The sequence below is a fragment of the Rutilus rutilus genome (genome assembly GCF_951802725.1).
Source record: "Rutilus rutilus genome assembly, chromosome: 11".
In the NCBI taxonomy this organism is placed as follows: Eukaryota; Metazoa; Chordata; class Actinopteri; order Cypriniformes; family Leuciscidae; genus Rutilus; species Rutilus rutilus.
In genome coordinates, this window is record NC_140216.1 from 31,301,157 (window position 1) to 31,323,308 (window position 22,152).

Consider the following 22,152-nt stretch of genomic DNA (forward strand, 5'->3'; position numbering starts at 1 on the left):
ACCATAAAGAAATTTACACATCAAGGCAGCCAAATGGATTTGTGATGCAGGCCTACACGAGACAAGAGTAAATGATGAGGCTGAATTGTGTAGGGAGGGAGCCTCAGCCGCAACCATGCTGTGCTGCCCTTGTCGATGTAGGGGATGGCGGGGGGGTTTGGGGGGGGGGAGTTGGATTTGTATCGATCTCCGCTTGTGCTTTCTAGTCCAAGTTTAGCTGTGAAATGGGGCGACACTGAGAGACTCAAGGCAGCCTGGGCTTAATCAATGGAGATGAAGGTTTCGTTTCCCATTTCACTCGCTCAAGGATGACACATTGAGGATAATTGCAGTCTTGTTTTTCAATCACCGAACAAATGTAGGTTGATCAGAGCGATGGAGTGAGCTCTGATGAAGGCTCCTTAGACCTAGAAATGAAGTAGACATTAGTTCCACCAACTTGTCTTTGAGACTTCCTACTCTGTTGCCCTTCAGTAGTAACATTGTACGTAATTTCCTATGCAATGACATCCCGTCCACACCATTTAATCTAAGCGTCTGGCGTCGAACTACATCGTGCCTCGTGCTGTAATGAAATGGATTCGCTTCGCTTGGAAGTTTCCACTGATTTTAACTTTCCTGGACGTTTGAAGTAGTCGCATTTAACTTCTGGTCGCCCCCGACTGCCACTGAAGGGAGGTCGAATTACATTTTTGCATGAGTAAATGTGCAAAACACTGGAGAGAGATTTCAATTTCCCTCTGATGTTCTCATTACTGTGCTGATGGCAGCCAAAGGGTCTGAGATCTTATAATTACTGCATCAATAGGCAAATTCTCAATTATAACAGAATAACTAATTATTACGTCAAGATTCAAAATAGCCTTTTCTTGATGAATTGTCTGAAGTGCCTTATTTTAACTCCGCTCAAAGGAGAGTCAGAGGTGGTTGTCTCTTTATTAAACTCAAACGTTTTAGACTTCAGGAGAAAGAAAATCTCAGACATGACACCCAGCGGTACAGTCGTTAAAGTCATGCTCTGACAATGCAAAAAGAGGTTAGAACAAATGAAAATCCTAAATTACAGATATGCCCTAAAAGTTGACACCTCATATAGTCCTGATTATAATATATTTGAAATGTTTTTGCTGTTGATGTAAAAATTCTAGTATATTATTATAATATATGAGTATATTATTCTAAATTTGCCTGTCAAATTTCCTAAAGACTTCATTTTCACTATCCCACACTGTGCTCTCTTAAAGTCTTCCTGTAGTCAATAATTGTATCCCTTAAAACTCATCTTTGATCACCAAAATTACATATTTAAAAGTTTTTTCCTTGAAAAAAAATGTTCTTCTTGTCTTAAAATTGCTTGAATGTAACTCTACACCCTTGCTTTATTTAGTATACGCGGTTCTATGACTATGCAAATTAGCCCCGCCTCCACTCACTCACACCAGCTCAGAGATCCACTCATTGATGATCACACATTGACCTGATTGGTTACAAGGTCAGAAACGCCAGCGATTTCAAATCGCATTTTTGGTTCACTGCTGTATATGGAGAAAATACTCAGCAATGGTGTTGACATGAATTTGTACATGGTTTGTCTTAAAGCATATTAAAAACACCACATAGACATACAGTATAAGCAACTTAACATTAATAGCTTGATTTTCACCATAGGGGGACTTTAAGACATTTCAGAGAATATATAAATATTAGGGATACACAAAATATTAAAATTCTGACTAATACCAATATGCCAATAATTAATTGAATGTAGGGGCCAGTATTTCTATACTTATGTCTAAATAAATTAAACATAAAACTCTAAAAAATAAAATAAATCAATTAAAAAAAAAGTGAATTTAGGCATCACAATTATAATAATGTACAGTATGAAACCTAGACATTCATCTTCTGATTAAAGATTATAGTAATTATTTAATAATACTTAAATATTTAAAGATTAATATTGTTAGCATTAGATGACAGCAAATGTCATCTAAATGTAAAAACTAAAATGAGAATGTACAATTAAATATCCAATGTATTTAAAAAAAAAAAATAAATAAAAAATCAGAAATCTCTAATGCGGTTACTGATATATTGTGCATCCCTAACAAAAAGACATATGCAGTACATTGTGAAAACATAGAGATTCTGCTACTTCTATGATTACACTAACACAGAATAAAATAATTTATATACACAGAGAATATATATCAAAATACTTATTATATTGTGTTTTCCTCAAGTAAACCTAACCGATTAGACTCCATGGATTGGTGACTACGATCACATTGCAATGTGTGAACATTTGCATCTTGAGAACAAAAGCAATTTATCTAGCCAGTGAAAATAATAGGTACCTCTTCAGTGTCAGAGACATACTGTACAATAATACAATGGGACTTGAAGTTGTGGTGGCTCTCCACTACAGCATTTGCATTCAAATCATTGAGTCTGGAATTGGCTTTACCTGTCAGGAGTGGGAAACCCATCTCTACAGGATTTGGAGCTTCGGTTAAGTGAACACTCCATAACCTTAGAGCTGATGGAATACTAATGGCTTGTGATGGCGATTGATGTCAAATGTGCACTCACGTGCACTCTCGCTCGCCTTGTTCTACAGAGACATTCCGTAGATATTCTTCCACCATTAATGTCCTTAGGGCTGAAACGATTAGTCGACATTGTCGACAAAATATCTTGTTGTCGAGTAGTCGTTTGATCTCACGTGACCTAATGTAAGGGCCTGCAATATCGCGATTTGACCGCTACGGCGCTGTAGCGCTAGAATGTAATGCAGCCGTTATGAATACTATTGCGGTAGAAGAAAACACAGCGCGAATTATGACCAGAGCCCGTCTACGGAGAGCCTTGGCACTTCCTATTAGCCCCATTGTATCGATCTTGGTTGCAGTTCCATTAGAATTCCACTGGAGGTGATCGCGGGCGAGTGCAGACTGAATGGGAGTCTATGGGGCTAGACGGCTAAATGTGTCTCTTTCACCCGATTGCTGTTGAGAAATCTCAGATTTTATTGTAGGTTTTGCAAGTTCAACATAGGTTATAGGTCGAAAGTTGAATGAACGAGTACTTATTTCTTTTTGATTTCTTACAGGTTGAGTTGTTGTTGCCCATAACACGCTAGCATTCTGCTAATGACGTCAGCATTCTGACGTCATTGACATTTTAAAAGACTTTTTAAACCAAATAAGTGACTCTAAAAAATCTAACACCCAGCAGTGTGTAATTTCTTTGCATCTCCTTTCGAATACAACATTCAAATTACTAGACAAAAAATTATATCCTGAGAAAAGTGGATTTTGAGGGTTTTTCGCCATAGACCTCCATTAATTCTGCACTCGCCTGCGAGCGCCCCCGCATGGACAGAGACGTGTTACTGCAGCCAGTCCAGAAACCGGAAGTAAGCAGAGAGTGCCAATTCTCTTCCTATTAGACATTCTCTGTTATGACGGAGTGCAAACGAATCCGAACTAGCTAGGTGTGTGAAAGTTTCACAAAACTTCAAACCTAGAATGCTGTCGTGTGTAATACATGCAAGGCGGAACTTGCTTTTCACGAGAGCACAACATGCATGTTAAAGCACTTAAAGAGGAAACAAGAGGAGCCAGTGAGAGGTGAATGTTCTCCAGCTGGAGCTAAATAACTAGCAGTAAATCTCTTTATTAGAGAATGCTTCTATGCTTAGGCGACAGGAAGAGTAAGAGGTTAAAGGGTTAGTTTACCCAAAAATGAAAATTCTGTCATTAATTACTCACCCTCATGTTGTTCCAAACCCATAAGTCTTTCATTCATCTTCGGAACACAAATGAAGATATATTTGATGAAATCTGAGAGCTTTCTGTCCCACCATAGACAGCCTATAAACACTTCAAAAAGTTAATAAAGAGATCGTAAAACTAATCCATATGAATTGAGTGGTTTAGTCCAAATTTTCTGAAGAGAATCGATCGCTTTATATGATGAACAGATTTAATTTAGGCTTTTACTCACATATAAACATTGATCAGCGAATCAAAACAGAAGCTCAACGGTACATGAATGATACACGAGAACGAGCCTCTTACGGAAGCTCAAACGTGCTGTGTAACTGCGGCGTAGCACACAAGAATGAACCTCATTGGTTACACAGCACGTATCAAAGTTTCACTTGTATAGGCTGTCTATAGAGGAACAGAAAGTTCTCAGATATCGAACTCAACTATCCCTTTAAGGAGAAAAAAAAAATACTATCTTTTTGCAATACTCTTTCTTTATTTAACTTATGAGCAAACAAATCCACTTGTACACATTCCTAGTGTATTGTATAATATAAAATAAATGTATATAAAAATGAACACAGTTCACAGCTGTTAATAGCCCATATACAAACTGGGGAACACATCTCTTAATTTCCCAATCGACATGTAGTGAACAGTCACAGTGAGGTAACTCTCTGTTGCCCACGAGGACCAACTATCTGTAGTGAGAGCAAGGCTCTGTGCTTTAGCAAATTCATCTACGATACTATTGTGTTTCATTTCATAGAAGTTGTGAATTACCTCGAAATTTACAAGACGGAAGTTCTTTGAAACGCGGATCGAGCACTTTTATATGGTGACGAAAGCCCACATCTCCAATCACCAAAAACGGCTGCAAATCTTTGGCAATGAACACCCCCACTGCCTTTGTTATTTTGTGTGTCTCTCGGAACCAGTTGGGTATGTATGCTGGAAGGAATCAGCGAGGGACTGTTGCTTTTTGGATGACTGTAATACCTGCTCTGCTATCCTGCTTTCAGACAGTGATATCACTGTGTGATGGCGCCGCAGATGTGCGGTCATGTTGGAAGCGTTTCCATTTGAGTAGACGACACATGTAAAACAATGCTTACACACAATAATTTTTTTGTTAGTTTTTTCTTCCTCTGCATTATACTCAAAGGCAAAACCAAAATGTCCCCACACATTTGAAAGAAGGTGGTGCTTCCTCGTACTGCAGCCTCCCTTCACCGCTTGCCATTAGGGCTGTCACTTTTGTGAAAAAAGTGTTCATTGAATCGATTGTAAAATCGATTTTACATGTCTAAAGACATTTCCATTTTAAGGCGAGACACGGCAGGCAAAAACATAGATTTTTCATGCAGTGGTCAGTTTTGAGATTTTGGGCTAGTTTACTCTTTCAATATGTGTTCTTTCAAGCTGCTATAAAGAAAACATTGAAAATATACATTAAGATGTTTATTTTATTACATTGTTTACTTGCGGCAGTAAGTTTCTCCCGAATTTACCAGGAAGTTAGTATTCCAACGCGACATGCCGAGATCCGTCTGTTTACTGAAGTCTGTCATGACCGGTATCGTTGTAAAGCTCTGAGTCTCCTGCGCAACGCTATGTAACCCAAATATGGGCATTTCCTTTCTATCAGTAACCAATCGTGAATGTCCAAAGGGGGATTTAAAGCTAACTACGATTTCTCATTTAGAGCTATTTAAATCTTTACCTGCCGTTTTCTCAAAATGAGTTTTTTGTCATTCTCCAGTACAAACATCTCAGCCTATGTAACACCTATGTACACCAAACTTCCCAGTTATACACTTAGCAGTATTCTGAAGATATTTTCAGAGGGATTTGTTAATAAATCATTCCTGGCCTGATTTATGTGACATTTTAATAAAAAAAATATGGCGAAAATCTATTTTTTTATGGCTATGGACAGTATATTTTGATTTCCTAGGTAATGAAAGCATATATCCTGAAATCCCTCTGAATTTTTATTTTCATCTTGTGTGTAAACAAAATGAAAAACTAATTTTGCACCTGGCTTTATCATATGTTCAGATCTATCTACCGAAAATATATGCAAAATCATGCATATTTAATGAGATAATGCCTAATTTGCATAATTAAACATACAAATTTATAAAACTTGCAATACTTTGTTTTTTATATGCTTGTGTAAGTAATCAACTGAGGAAGTTTCATGGTGATATCTATTATTTTAAAATTTTACCCTATTCACCTGTAGTGTCTCGCCTTCAATGCCAAATATAGGCAAATCCACGGACCACTAACAGCCATTAGGACGAACATAAAGAGGGCGCTTGAGACGCACAAGTCAGCAATATTTCTGGTGATTTATTGGCGTGAAGTTTCGTGCACAATGACAAACAGGAGTGCAACATTCTCGAAAAACAATAAGCAGAGTGGACTACCATTACATCAATGAAAAACATTACTGCAGGCTTCAACATGGCTGTGTTTACGATTAGAAATGTCAAACAAATTTTGTAGCCCGTAACCTGAATCTGTATGCATGAGACTGTCTGAATACCGGCAGAATTCACATTTTTGTAGTAAAAAGAGACACATTATGCAGAAGTATAATTTGCTGTTATGTGTGTTTGTCAGAGCCTGCAGTTGCTGTGTGACGCGCGTTCGCTGCGAGCGTATTGTGACGATCATATCGTGACGAGCTTGACGCGCTCCGAGAAGTCCGTTACAATCGATTCCCTATTTTCGTATACGAAACTTGTGTTGGTTGGTCCGATCGATTGTGCAATCGGTTTTCGAACGTAAAGTGACAGCCCTACTTGCCATGTTAAAGTGAGAAATCTGATACCAGCATTGCAAGCATGGTTAAGCGCCCCCTAACTTTAGTGCATAGTGATTGGATATTTATTTGCGGGGAGGCGTTTTGCAAGCACATATTGAACCGTGGATGTCGTACCAAATGGTTCAATATTGTATTGAGAATTGTGGCATCCCTACTAAAAAAAATACAAGATACGTATGGCTCTTTTGTTATTTTGTGGTCATCATGGCAAGTGCATACAGAATTCCTGACCTTGTGACAAGTGTGATGATTAGGTAACAGTGCTGACAGTGACTCTCCAGGGAGGCAATCAGAGGGACTCAAGGGAGTGATGTCACACACACAGGTACCTTTCATACAACAGAGTCCACTGGAACATGTTTTTCTCTTTCACATGACTCACCTGGAGTGAAGCAAAGACATGGCTCAAAACAACCCTGAAAAACAGTGCAAGTTTCATTTGGATGCAAACGAAAACAAGACTTTGAGTGAACAACATATTCCAAGGCTGGAAATTTGAAAGAGAGAGAAAAAAAAGTGTTTGGCTTTTACCAGCAATTCTGACTAGTATATTATGCAATTATGTAGTGTAATGTAGACTGAGACACTATATCACAATGCACTGACTTTGTTCTAATTGTACATTGAATGTAACTCTACACCCTTGCATAATTTAGTATACAAGGATTCATGATTATGCAAATTAGCCACGCCTCCACTCACTCACACCAGCTCAGAGATCCACTCAGTCAACTTTTACTCAAGTTACTGTAGTAAATGCTGCACAAAGATATCGCTCTTTACAGCGTTGGACAGATAACGGTAATTAATAGTATTAGCCTTTAGCTTGACTACGTTATCAAACAGTTAATAATGTGTTGTAATGTTACGCTTCTTCGCCTTCTAAAAACCAGTATCCTTAGAAACGCTTTGAACAACTTGAAAAAAGGCATAGCCTATAGTTCATCATAACATCATAATATACATTATATACATAATTCACCCGCTATATTGTTAAATCTACCTGTCTTATTTTTCATATCAACAGAAAAATATAGCGGGATATTCTGGCGTCTCTCCCTGCTTCACAGCATAGTAATGATGATATGCTAAAGCCCGTCCGCATGTTGCATTGGATTACAAGGTAGTTTGTGATGTAAGAAACACCAACAATTTCAAACAGCGTTTTTGAGACTGTCTTTGGTTAACAGCAGTTTTAAGGAGAAAATACTCAGCAAATGTGTTGACTTATGAATTTGCACATGGTTTGTCTTATTAAGCAGATTAAAAACATCACAAACATGTAAACAACATTAAAAAGAAAGAAAGAAAGAAAGAAAGAAAGAAAGAAAGAAAGAAAGAAAGAAAGAAAGAAAGAAAGAAAGAAAGAAAGAAAGAAAGAAAGAAAGAAAGAAAGATTTCAATGGTTTGTTGCCTGAAACATCAACATAATGCACTTCTATCCCTCACAGCCTAGGTTTTGGTCACATAAAATGAAGTACTTCTAATCCACCTAAGGACCATAATAGAACGATAAGAGGGTATAGGCCTACAGCTATTGGGGCCATGAGCCTAAGCATAAAAACAGCAATTGCAGACAACAAAATGCTCGATATAAGCTTATATATACTATCCTGAAAAGACTTCACAAGGCTTTCTTTGTGTTAGCAACATGAAGTGGATAGCTACAATCATTATATCAAATGGAGCTGTACAACTACCTGACAGAAGTGCTCTGAGGCCAATGCAAGTAGTCAATTTAATTACATTTATCTAAAAGGCACTATCTTAAGATCTACAAAATTACAGTTTTAAAATGTTTACTAAAGGTTTTTTTTTTCTTTTTCAACACTTATGGTGCACAAGTTCAGTCAAACTTCAACCTCTACTAAAAAAAAACGTAATGGCAACTGGAAAAAGATGCTAATGAAAATGAACATGAAAACTAAACTAGTTTTAATATTGAAGAAAATACAAGTGGTGCTTGCCTGTGCAAAAACCACAAAACCTCAAAGCACAGGTGCTCTGGCTGGTTGTGAGATATTGCCATAGCCTACGTTTGCCAAGTTTTCAACACACAAAAATTGCCAGATCACTTAAGAAAAGCATGATTTCAGGTATCGTCTGTGTTCATAGCACAATTGCAGGATAAGTTATACACTTTTTTTTTTACTGTAATACGTAAGGTTAAGGACTTGAACAAATCCCTGGAAAATGGAAATGAGGCCCTCATAAAACCTTATACTTCCACTGATCCATGATGACCAAATGTTCCACCCCATCAATGACTTCCATTTGACTATCTTTTTTTATTTATTTTTTTGCTTTCCATCTCTCATGCATTCTCACTTTTTGTTCCTTAGGAGTCAGAAGGGGATGATCTCAGGGTAGAGTGTTTGAGAGAGGCAAGCTTTACACTCTCTCCTCTCAAATCAATTCCTCCTCTCTTCCCACTCCCGCTCTCAATTCTAATTGGTATTTCTCACACACTGTCACATTCAAGCAAAAAAAAATGAATTTGCGCATTGATTATCACAAGGCCCGAAATCGACCGCTCTTCAGGCATCCAATGGCTCGTATTTAATGGTTATATATTTATTTGGAGGCTAGAGGTCCTTTCTGCATTCAGCTGGGATCGACCACCTTCCCTTTCCTCAATCTGACTTTCCCGAGGGAACACAGAGAAATTATGCAGCAAGCCATTGGTTTTACTTGGCAAAGGCTGTAGGCATGAGTCACACCGTGGCAGGGAATTCACAGAGGTCCTTACGGACTGTCATCCTCCATGCCGAAAATAAAGAGAAGGTACAGGTCGGACACATACATCCACCTAACCGCTCTGCGTACGCTTCCTCAGACAGCAGACAGAGGCAGTCTTTCTCTTTATGCATGCAGTAGGCACAGGACCAGGGGGATGTTAGGCACAGATGTGTCATTCCTACAGGAATGATCCAGCCTTGTTGGGAGCAACGGGAAAACAGGTTAATCGTGCTTCCAGCAATTAAGATCGATTAGAGTTGCGATTGATTGGAATCTGTAGGAATCAAGAGAAACAAAGAGAAAACGTGACTGGTACACATACAAATTTACAAATTTCAAAAATAGGCATTTCCTACTTCCTCTGTGTCCGTAGTAATTCATTGGCAATGAATGACTGAATACTGAATGCTGGAATAAGGTACATTTGATATGCAGAATCAGAGAGACTCTGTCATCATGCCAAGCCAGATGGACAGACTTGCATGTAATCAGCTGGCAAATCCACTTGTCTTTTTCTTTTCTTGAGAGCGCAGCCACCGCATAACGGCGACAGACTAGCACAACACATGCTCGCTTGCCTAAATGCATCAATCCACATAACTAAAACCATGTGGTTCAATAATCATCCTCAATTTAACCTTTTCCAGGAGAAAAATAGGCCTACCTCTAAACTTCCCATTCTATAGCCCACATTTCCAATTAATTTTCTAATCTTCACTGTTGCTCCTAATTTCTCGGTGTTAATTAATTTGCCAGTCTCAGTCTCTTTTAACATCTTTTGAATAATTCCTTGCTCCAGTAATATTTTTTTTATTCCGTGTTCCATTCCATCGATAACTGACTTTCCTCTTGTTCTTGGGCAAAAAAAAAAACGCTCAAAGACCGAAATAGATTTTTATCTACCTGCACAAATTAAGTCCCTTGGCATGAGGACTGACTTGAGGAGCTAGGTTTTGAATTCATTACATTTTTTTTTTTACATCCGAGTAAGACATTCGAGGGCATAATACACATGCATCCTTTTTTGACATTACATATGTTAAATCAAAGTTACATCATTCAAATCACAAATCACAGTATTCAACAACAAAAGTAATCCTTACACGTAAACATTATGGATAAGCACATATTTGGAAGTGACATCAATATTAAACGAAGAAAGTAATAATTGCGCAAATTTATACGATTTTATTATCATTTCAGTTTGCTCGAACTGATTTGCTGAAACCAAAACAGGAATGGTAATAGATGAGCGCCAGCCAATGAGATTGCCGTTTGCACGTTCCGCCCACTACCGGAGAAACGACACGCCGTTCCAGCCCTATAATAAATTATAATGTGTTATGATTAAATATTCCCATGTCCCATGAACTAATTTGCTACAATTGATAAACTTCAGAGACGATGCAGCACTGGCTCGATCGGGCTAGTGACAGTTCTGTCAACTGTCCTGAGCATCGTTCACGCTGGCCACTGGGCAGTCCTTATTGTCAGGCCCTAGATTAATTATGGTGGCATTTTGTGGCACCCTGCGGTTTGTACATCAACACTCTACATGGTGGCTTTCAGTCTGAGACGGTCATAGCACTAAAGACTAAATTTGGAGAGAGATGTGAAAACAGCTAAATAGTTAATGAAGCACAACTGATGAAATGGATGGCATGCAGGGCATGAGACATGCTTTTAAATTTTTTTACTATTTTAACTCAACAGTGTCTTCAATATGCAACAGCTCTGGTATAAGAAACTAAGCGTGCATCTGATGAACATTGACTAACAAAATATAAAAGCACAGAGAGAACTTGCTCAATCGCCCAACGTCCCACTGCAGCGGATTTGTCTGTCCGGAACTCAAGCAGTCAATTACAAAAATGAACATCACTAAAAACTAGGCGTGTGCACCAATAGTCTAATATTTAAATATTCGATCTGTAATAATTATTCAAAAAATAAAATTACTATTCGAATTTTGCTACATGTTGCTTTGCTGACTGTAAATGCAATGAATCCATGATAAATCCTAAGCTTAGTGAAAACTTCACGATTAAAAAAATAACGTCTTTCTCGTTAAAATTCATTTAAATAAATGAATATTCGAATATTCGTTTTTTTATGAGCCCAAATACAATATTTTTGAAAAACTTTTACGAACTTTTGTACTCTTTCTTGAACCCGTTCTTGACCTGTATCTGAGGGTGTTGTAAAGAAGGAAAGCATTAAACCAAATTGGCATCTTAAATTATTCAAGAAACCTGAAAGCCATAGTTAAAATAACACAAGCTTATTCTACATGCTTACCAGAGCAGACATTTTTTTGTTGTCAGCAACTGTTCTTTGCATGTGACCTTGTTTTACGGTGTGAGTTCTGTCTGTTTTTTTCTTTTTCATTAATGGGGTATATGTGACTGTAATGAGCTGCAGGAGGAAGCCTCCTGCTCGGCTGGTCATAGATCACTCCACCCAAAGCCTCCATTTCCCAGGGAAACCATTTGTCAAGATGATAATTTGCTCTGTAGCACAGAAGATTGTGCACTAAATAAAAAAAACTTTCCTAGGCTTTCCTACTGGTTTTTCCCACCCACTAGTCCTGTTTCATCTAGTTGAAAAGAAGAAAACATTTAGTATGGTCTAGTACAAAAGAAACAATCCATAAGGGTAGTATCATCACATTGTCACCTCAAAAATGGTATTTTAAGCTTAAAAAAAAAAAAAATCTAAAAGCTTTGTTTCGAATCATACCACAATTACATAAAAACATGAGAGCACTGTGGCTGCTCAAATACATCCACTGCCTATGTTAATGGCAGTATTTTAACACTTCCAAGTTAACTACCTCAGTATGTTTTTGTGGTCCACCAATCAATTACTTTCAAGTGAATAATAAAAAATAATAATAATGAAATTAGCACAATGGTGCTCAACAGATCTGGGGACCCACAGTACTGCATATTTTGTATTTCTCCCTCATTTACACACCTGATTTAAATCTTCAGCTTATTTGCAATGAGCTGCATGAACAGAACTTGGGCTGCGTTCAGCCCCGACAAAACGTTGCACAACGTTTTTTAAACAGAAACGGTGATGCGTTGAACACACTGTTCTGATGACGCAAGAGTTGCAACTATGGCAGCTGAGAAGGCCATTCTTTGTGTTCTTTGTAAATAATTTTCTGAGCCTGATGAAGTCGGTATAAATATGTGTTTAATACTACAAAATATGCCCGATGTTACAGTTACTGCACTTGCCGCCCAGAACAAAAGAGAACATCCCAATCGAGTGAAGGGATTGCTGAAACTGAAATGGAAGCACACGTCTTACCTAATTCAGACTAAAACGCATCTATTTAGCCTCACATACTGACTTTATTTGTAGTTCATACTGTTTTAATACCCTGTATTTTCTTTCTCATTTTTAGGAAAAGCACTTAATTACCATTGTTTATTTCTATACCAAATGTCATACACTTGCAATGAAGCTAAAAATATAAACAACTACATCATTATGTTGATATCCTATATTTTTACAATAAAACTTACGACAAACATGTCTTCTAATATCCTCAGTTGTTGCGTATCGAGCTGCATCGAACACATTTGTAAATTACTTTCCTTGAACCCATTGTGCGAGTTCACTTTAATACCGCGTGTTTTATATACATGTTGCTGCTGATTGGACTGCAGTTCTGACACACCCACCAAACAAGAGAAAACGTATCTCAAACCCCGTTGCACACCGGTGCACGCCGTTTCCAGGAAACATGACGTTCAATCCGGAAACCGTAGCAAAACGTTGCGCACCGTTTTGAACTTGAACGTGCCCCTGGTCTGTCAGATAAGGGAGACATATAAAATGTGCAGTGCTGTGGGTCCATAGGACTGGAAATCAGAACCACTGATAAAGCAGATGCTTTTTTTCCAAAATGTAAAAACTTAAAAACTTTAAACATATGAGGAAGCATGAGAAGTGCTGTAATTCACATGCACATACAGTCGGGACATTTACAGAATTCAAGACAAGTGCTCACAGAAAGAGTCTTTAGATTGTTTTCACCCAATTTGGGCTCTGATTTACAAAGACCCCACATACAGGATACTAATTCACTTGTGTAATGTAACAGATTGCATGTAGTGGCTGTATTGCAAGTTATTAAAGATGTTTGTGCGTTTGGCACTGTATTATTTCATTTATACCCAAAATAAAACTGCATTTAAGTCAGACAAAACTTGCACACGCTGGGGGAGAGATGTGCACTAAACATGAAACCTGACAAAGAGAACTGTAAGATTAAAATGGATTAAAATTACCTGTTTTTTCTCTTTAAAAAAATTTAAAATTTGTTATAGTATGATTTTTATGGCATTTTATAGTACGCCATTACTGGGGAGGACCATAAACAACGCAACTTATCGACGCATTCCAAGCAAATCGACTAATTTACGTAATTCTACGAGTCAAAATCTACAAATGCATTCAAAATGTGCAATATGTTCTCTAGCCACTTTAAAGCAACTGATGTCAAGATGGTTTTTGTAAAGTATGTAAATGTAATGTAAAGTTTCTCTTCAAACAGGTGTTTTAGCACAGTAACCACAGGTGTCATTCATCACATTAACTATAAACAAGTTTCGTTAATGTAATGACAACCATAAAGTCCAAAATATTTTAGTCTTCATTTTGTTTTAATATTTTAAAACAAACTTGTAAACTATTTTGCTTAAAAAAAAGAAGAAAATGATGTGATTTGACATGTCACTGTATATTGATATTTATTCATTTTGATTAGGCTAATATTTGTGTCCAAATGCTTTTCGGGGCCACTGGATTAATGTCATATTTTATGTTCAAAAACATATTTTCACTTTAGCTTCTGTAAACTCAAACTTTGTAAATCAGAGCCTTGGCTGGTTTTAGCAGGAACAATCAAATCATCAAGTCTCACAGCTACTTCAGGGGTAAACAATTACAGAAAAAAAATATATATATTATTCAGCAACACACCACAAGCAAGAATAAATCACTACAAGCTAGTTTCAAATTCATTTGACCCAGCAATTAAAGGTCGTAGTGCTGCAGCCTGTATGTTCGTTCTTTCACAGCACATATTACATTTCATTTTGTCTTTCTTCTAAGGTAAATCTCCCCTTACATAAGCCCTTCACCGTTGCCTAGCCTAGAGCTCTGAGTGCGGTCTGAGAGCAGGGCTCTCATTTGTTATCATCATGTTGACAGAGGCTGACCAATTAATGGGCCCTGCTCTGATACCGGGCCGTGACACCAACCTGGTGCTGGGTGCAAGAGGCCACGGCGCCACAGGAAATGTACCCAACGGTTACTTGCTCAGCTACACATGTTCCACATCAAATGTTGCTAATTAGCAGAGAACCGGGGAGCAGCAATGATTTAAAGGGATAGTTCAACCAAAAATGAAAATTAGCCCATGATTTACTCACCCTCAAGTCATCCTGGGTGTATATGACATTCTTCTTTCAGACGAATACAATCAGAGTTATATTAAACAATGTCCTGGCACTTCTAAGCTTTATAATGGCAGTGAATGTTTTTTTGTTTTGAAGTCCATATAAGTGCATCTATCCATCATAAAAGTGCTCCACATGGGAGGTTAATAAAGGCCTTCTGAAGTGAAGCAATGCATTTGTGTAAGAAAAATATTCATATTTAACACATTACAAAGCAAAACTCTAGCTTCCGGCCAAACGGCCATACGCAGTCTACTTGCGCCTGAAGCGCAACTTATGACGTCAGAAGTAGCGTAGTGCGTCATGGCGTAGCGTAAATATCAGCAGAAACTAGTTATTTTACTTTATAAAGTTTTAAATATGGATATTTTTCTTACACAAACGCATCGCTTCGCTTCAGAAGGCCTTTATTACCTTGCACGTTTATGGACTTCAAAACAGAAACAACCATTCACTGCAATAATAAAGCCGATATAGGCCTAATATAACTCTGACTGTATTCGTCTGAACGAAGAACGTCATATACACCTAGGATGACTAGAGGGTGAGTAAATCATGGGCTAATTTTCATTTTTGGGCGAACTATCCCTTTAATGCATGTGTGTGTATTAGGTTGTATTTTTCCTGTCACTCGTGTGCATGAGCGTTCTTCTCGTTCGGCTTACAAGTCAGTTTGATCCGCATTAAGTACATTAGTATGCGTACTGGTTTGCAAGGGACTTTGCGTGTGTGTTGGACAGAATGCAACTAAATGACTTTGTGTGTGAGTGTGTGTTCCATTAGCTGGGACAGCTGTAATGAGCTTGGGTTGCAGTGCCAGTGCCAGCAGAAGCTGAGAGCGTTGCCTCCTAATGGGGCCGTGCAGATGCAATCAAAAGCCCAGCCGTGTGCTTCTGACTCATCCTCACCATCCGAATCAACACCCTATCCATGTTCCTCTCAGTTGTTTACACATATCTGAAGCCCTCCGTGCAAATTTCTTTCATATTACACCAGGCAGTCACGTTCTTTCTGACTTCTTCCAGATTTGGCATTTTCCCCAGACACATCATCTCACATGATTGATGAACCTCTATTCACTTGACTTTACAGTGAAATTTCAAACAGACTCCGTGAGCAAGGTTTTCTCGCCGCATCTATGAAAGCGCTTTTATCAGCCTGCTCTTTTATCTGTCTCGGCGATGTGAGTGCCAGGATGCGGAGTGAGAGTGATCCCGGATACTAAAGCCCACATAAAGTGCTCTACCGGCTCCACCGCTAACTTGTCGACCTCAGCTGGACCGAGCGTTAGGCGCAAAAGGAGGTTCTCACCTAGAACTGTGACAACCCACTGGGCCATAAACACTCTCTCATGCCCTTGAGGGGCTCATGGGAGCCGGTTGGTTGGGAGATTGTTGCTCCAGTTTGTACCATGCCTGCATGCACTTCTGAGTAGTGTGTGGCCCGAAGCTTTAAGCCTCTCAGGACTGATCTGGGATCAGTATTCATGCCGTAAGGCCTCAGAGAGTTCCTCGGCTACCTGCAATCTGGGTCAGTTTACGCATTATTTTACAGATCTTCTCCCAGTGTGGGAGTAGAAATAGACTCTGTACTAACAGAGACATGCAGGTACAAACTCCCTGACACTGCCTTCTGAACATGCACAACGCTACGTCTACATTAATCCGGATACATTTGAAAACAGCGTTTTCGTTTAAAAACGCTCTCCGTCCACACTAGCGTTTTCCAAAAGTTTCTCATCCACACTGAAACGTTGGTTACTGCGCATGCGTAAAACCTCACTGAGATGATACAGACAGAAAAATAAATGAAGTTATCGCACAATTCTTCTGACGGGATCATTTTGTTTAGCAAAACATCTCACCATTGTTTGGTCACCATACGTTTGGTCTAAAACGCAACCGCTCTCATGTTTTGCCACAGGACAGCAAATGTGAGTAAATTTTCTGTCATCTTTGCAGGACTGTAACATGAAGAGTGTGCAAAGTAACATTTTAGCAACAGTGTGAAAGTGAATAGCACATAACAGGCACAATACCGGTATAAACATGAATATCTATTGGTACAATATGCGTCACATGACTAAACTTACCTCTGTTTTGACAGTCCACACTACAATGCCGTTTTCAAATGTATCCACTTTGGAAAAAAAGTTCAAAAAAGTTTGTTTTCATTAATAAAAAACGCCATCTCAGTGTGGACGGAAGGCCAAATGGAGAGAAAAAGATGCGTTTTCAAACGAAAACGAATTAGTGTGGACATGGCCCTAACCGCTGAAATGTTAGCCTACAAGTTCTCAATAATAGCCATTTTTCAGAAAGACGTGCACCTGCCTAGACTCAAAGAAACAAACATCTCAAAGTATATTTAGCTATTTTTCTTTAATAACTGACATACATACACAAACCTTTTACTATTCTCTACAGCATATATCATAATTGAAACAATTAATACTAATCAAAATGAATGAAATTATTCTATACAGCCAACTTTTATCTAGCTGTATAAATAAAGATAAACAGACATCTGTAGACATCTAACCAAAACTTGCGTTCAAACACAAAGGATAATTAAAGGTAATAGATAACAGTATCAACAGAATGTGACACACAGGGAAACGTATGACTGCTGTGCACTTTGAAGATGCTGATAATGAGGACCTGGGTATTAATGAGGCTCTTCTCATCTTTTTCTACACACAAATACACACACATACACACACACACACACACACTTAATTGCTGCTGCAGCTGGTGCTTGTTGGGCCCATAGTTTGCTCTAGAGGTTTTATGAGTAATGCTAAAACCATGTTTGGAGTGCAATGCTCGCTGACATTCATGGCACATATTCTGACCCTCAGTTTGAATATGAGAAATATTTCCATACTATTTCCATCACATATAGTGATGCATATCAAAAGTAAGATGAAAGAGGGGAATACAGCAAGAAAGAAACCACTGAAAGTGATACAGAAGACGAGAAGAAGGCGGGTAAGCAGAATAAAGCCAGGAGATAAGTGGATGAATACAAATAGACAAGAGGTGGGGGGAGGGAGGAGCTGCTCGCCCTCCCTTTTATCAGAGGAGAGATAAATGTGATCAATCTTAAGATAATAACACTAAAGGCACAAGACTTCTCATTCATCACCACTACAGTTCTTGTAATTACAGGCAAAAGAAATTAAACTGAAGAAAGGCTACGGTATAGAAGCTCTCCTAGACAAGGGAACAGGGCAGCAGGGGAGAAGAAAAATATCTGTGGCCAGATTTAAAAAAAAAAAAAAAAAAAAAAAGGTGAAGAAACGCACCATAATGATTTCCCTCCCAGATTATTCAGCTATCCAGTCTGGGCTGTCAGGTAATGTGAATTATCACCTATCAGCACACAATCAAGTCCTGTGATACTAAAAGAAATAAATCAGTCTGGAGGCTGAAGCAAGCATGTCTCAATCAGGAGACACTTCATCAACTTCCTGAGCGCACGAATCGAAATGTACAGCACGTGATCAGAGTGTTGTCCACTAAATCAAAACTCTCAGATAAATCTCACGAAACCTGTCAAGAACATGTTCGGGTTATGCATCACCCTAAAATTATTATATAAATCTTTTTTTTTTTTTAAGGGAAATACTATAAGACTGGTCCTATCCTATAAATCCGGTCAAATTACGCTAATTAAAATCTGGGATGAAAATGTGCTTAATTGCCATAAATAGTTACATTACACAAAATCTTAATTGTGCTTAACGTAATAGCTAAGCTTTGAGGAGGGGAACAATCTAGTTGTGATTGTCTGGTGTAAATATGTCCCGGACATGTATTCGTGAGATTCGCCTATCTTTTCTCCCTCGTTCTCTACGTGTCAACTGTCTTACGGGACCTAAAATCTCCCCACATCCGACGTAAAAAAAAAAACTTATGAACCCACTTACTGGAGGTTTGAGCTGTTCCAGTACACGGCGTGACGGTTGTTCCCGTGGACCGGGCGCAAGTTCGCCCAGGCAAGCGCGAGGAGGTAGAGGGAAACCGCCGCGAGAGCCATTATAATATTCCTGCGTTCACGTGCACCTGCTGTGGTCTCTTCGCCTTCTTCGACTCTCAGTCCCCCAGTCCCACGCAAAACTAACGCTTTTTACAACATTTCTGCGACTCAGCAAGTGGACAGACAGTCACAAAGCGTTTATTTGGCGATAGTGCCGCAGTACGGCTAGTTTGTTCAGTCACAGAGCTTCGCGCTTTCCCGAATGCAACTCCATGGCAGAGAGACACTCAATCCAAGGCATCCTGAGCAGGTCTGTTGGAATTTACTGAAACAAGTTACTGAATAATTCCTTTTTGAAACAAAATCCTCCACAAGAGAAGAACAATGGTACGAAAAACTGTCGATGGACGGTTGAGACAAAAAGGAGAGTAACTTAGCCTACACGTCTTCAGCGGCAGGTGTCTCTTTGGTTAGGTGACTGACTGGCGTCGAATGAAGAAAATAAATAATAACACACTCAATAAGTGTAAAAAACGATTTTGTCAACTCGCAAAGTCATATTTTACGGTCACTGGACTTCGGTGAGCTTCCCTCTATGCGTTCACTGTGGGTTTTGTCCAAACACTCACATGATGCCAGTAACAGTAATAGGAAAAGTAAGGCAATCATAAGCCTAGGCGTCCTCACTGACACTCGGTTTTTACTCCCGCCACATTATATGATTGACAGGTTGCGGTTGCCCGAGTGGCCACGCCCCTGCCTCCCACTCATCTAATAAGACCTGTATATTTTTAATGATTTGCTAAAGGTAAATAATGATGATTTGGTATGGTTTGTAGAGATGTTTTTTTTTACTTATTTGGTCATTTGTTGTCCTTTTTTTTTAGTCAGAGTTTGGATTTGATATGTGGGTCAATGTTAAATAATGATATCTGAGATGATAAAACAGTAAATCTTTGAAAATTCTTGTGTAAAGTGTCTCGGTTTCTTAAAAATGCAGAAAAAACAACAACATTATTTGTTAAATATTACCAATATTTCAAAACAACATTGATTCACTGCTTATCTTGTTAAAGAATCGCTATTGCCAAACTACTATTGCCAATTGCTGGCATTACTAATTTCAATAATTTCAGCTTTTAATCAAGCTTTTTTATTTTATTTCATAATTTCTGGACAGTTACACCACCTTTAATTTTTAAATTAAATCCCTTGTTTAAAGTTTCATTGAGAACATGTTCATTGTAGATGACATGTAATCAAGTCATTATTTGTATGAATAGTTTTTTACAAAGGTATGGAAAGTGAAGGTGCGTTCAGATCCATTGTTTGCTTAAATTTCTACTAAAGCCGGGTGCACAATGTATGATTTTGTATGAATATTGCACAAATATTACAAATCCTAAAGGATTCATCTGATCCTTGACCAAAATCTGTAGTAATCAGTAGTCACTAGTTTGACATGTTCGCAGACAGCTGATGAATGACTATTGCGGTCATGTTTCACTTCCGATGAAATTCTGCCAGTGTCAGAAGTTTTGAGGCACAGTCTTGCAGTGTGGACTCTCCTACGACAACCGCCAAATAAATAAAACAAACACTTTTTTGAAATTTAACTCTAGAGATTGTTTTTGTTTGCTAGCCACCATTTTATATCTCGCATGTAAATGCAGCTCACCGTCAACGAACATGTCACGGATTGATGATGTAAAACTCTGGATAACTCTTCTTGTGTGTGTCCATTTTTGACGAATCTTGACTGACTTACAGACTCTGACATTAAAGGGAACTGAGATTTCAGAGTGTGACATGGCTAACTGCGGGGATCATGTTCGTACAGTCTGACAAGCAAAACTTGTAAAGGATTATTATAAATTGATATACAGTTGTTGGTTAGAAGAATAAAACTGTTCTGTTAGGAAGATACAAGAAGAAAATTGTCATACATTTCATTTTTTTAACTTATAATTCAGTTTCTACTGAGAAATAGTATTGTACTCATTCAATATTTGCTTAGTTCTTATTAAATCTCATTTGAATTTGCTGTTGGATCATTAGACATGATGTTACAGTGTAATGCCTTGGAAGTCTGTCTAGAGCTGTTCACGCTGCATGGGTTATTATCATAAACGCTGTTCTGTTGCCATGAAATGGATCTATTTTATAAACGCATTTTATTATGGTCCTTGTGAATGATTCATGCAGTTATGTGTTCCCTTTTTTTGTTTTTTGACTTTCTGCTCTCTGGTGACACTTGCATTTCATCTGCATAAACTCCACCCTTTCTTACAAATGACTGCAAGCTATGTACAGTATGGCACCCACAATTTAAACTGCTTATGCCTCATATCACATGCTTTGTACTTTGTACATACAGCCCCTCCACCTCCGCCACGTAATTAAACTTGCAACCATTAAGTGCATAAAATGTCCAACATTCCACATTTACGGTGCATCCGATATCACGTGCTGTCTGAATAGGTACTAGACTTGAATTTGAACTTACTTTGTGACTGTTAAAAAAATAAGTGAAAATATAGTGAATGTGTGTAGTATGAATGTAATCCTGATGTACTACATCCACCATGTTGTCATTATCACGTGACCTACCAGCGTCAGCTGTGTCGCTTTACCTCCATTCATAAATCCCCTCCCGTGGCCTCATGGGATAGTAAAGTGTCCATGGTATGCACACTACAGAATCTCGACGGAAGTAGAAGATCATCCGGCGACTTTTCGGCTATTGTTTTTCGTTTAAATTTAATGTGCAGTTTGTTGTCATTGCTGCCCATTTTAGTTGGGAGGTTAGTGCGCGTGCACATGAAGGGGGGTGTGGGGAGTGGAGGAGAGAGAAGCATGAAGAGAGAAGTTAGCTAGAGGAGAGATGTCCTAGACAACGACTAACGTTAGAATTATATTCAGAATTTTGATATGGCAGACACATGACCAAAGAGACGGCATTCCGATGAACAAATAGCTAAGAAGAGGGAAAAAAAAGAGAAGGAACGCGCAAAGTCACCAATTTACATCGGAAAAGCACGGAAGGGAGGGGACGGGATGAGGATGAGGGAGAGTCGAGCTAGCCTCCGTTTTGTTTGACAATACTTCAAACGTCAACAAGAAGTGACGTCACCCAACATCGCTTAGAGCACCTTTAATGGTAAAAAAAAAAAAAAAAAAGACTACATCTTGGGTTTTCTCAACAACCCAGCCTGCTGGGATAAAATGTCACTGTTAATTTAACCCAGCATGTGTTCTGTCCAATATTTACCCAGCGCTGGGTTGCCAATTGGGTTGTTTTTAACCCAGCCATTTACTACTGGCTGGGTGTAACTACATCATCTGG

At 38.6% G+C, this 22,152-nt stretch overlaps 1 protein-coding gene across 1 annotated transcript in view; it reads right to left on the bottom strand.

The window, feature by feature from the left end:
• The window catches only part of efna3a (ephrin-A3a), a 99,498-nt gene extending 79,994 nt beyond the window's left edge, over positions 1–19,504 (bottom strand). The window contains exon 1 of the mRNA XM_084423761.1: positions 18,757–19,504. Within this exon, the coding sequence (XP_084279887.1) occupies positions 18,757–18,866 (110 nt within the window). The 5' untranslated portion in view covers positions 18,867–19,504. The remainder of the gene's footprint in view (positions 1–18,756) is intronic.
• Between the last annotated feature and the right edge of the window lie 2,648 nt (positions 19,505–22,152).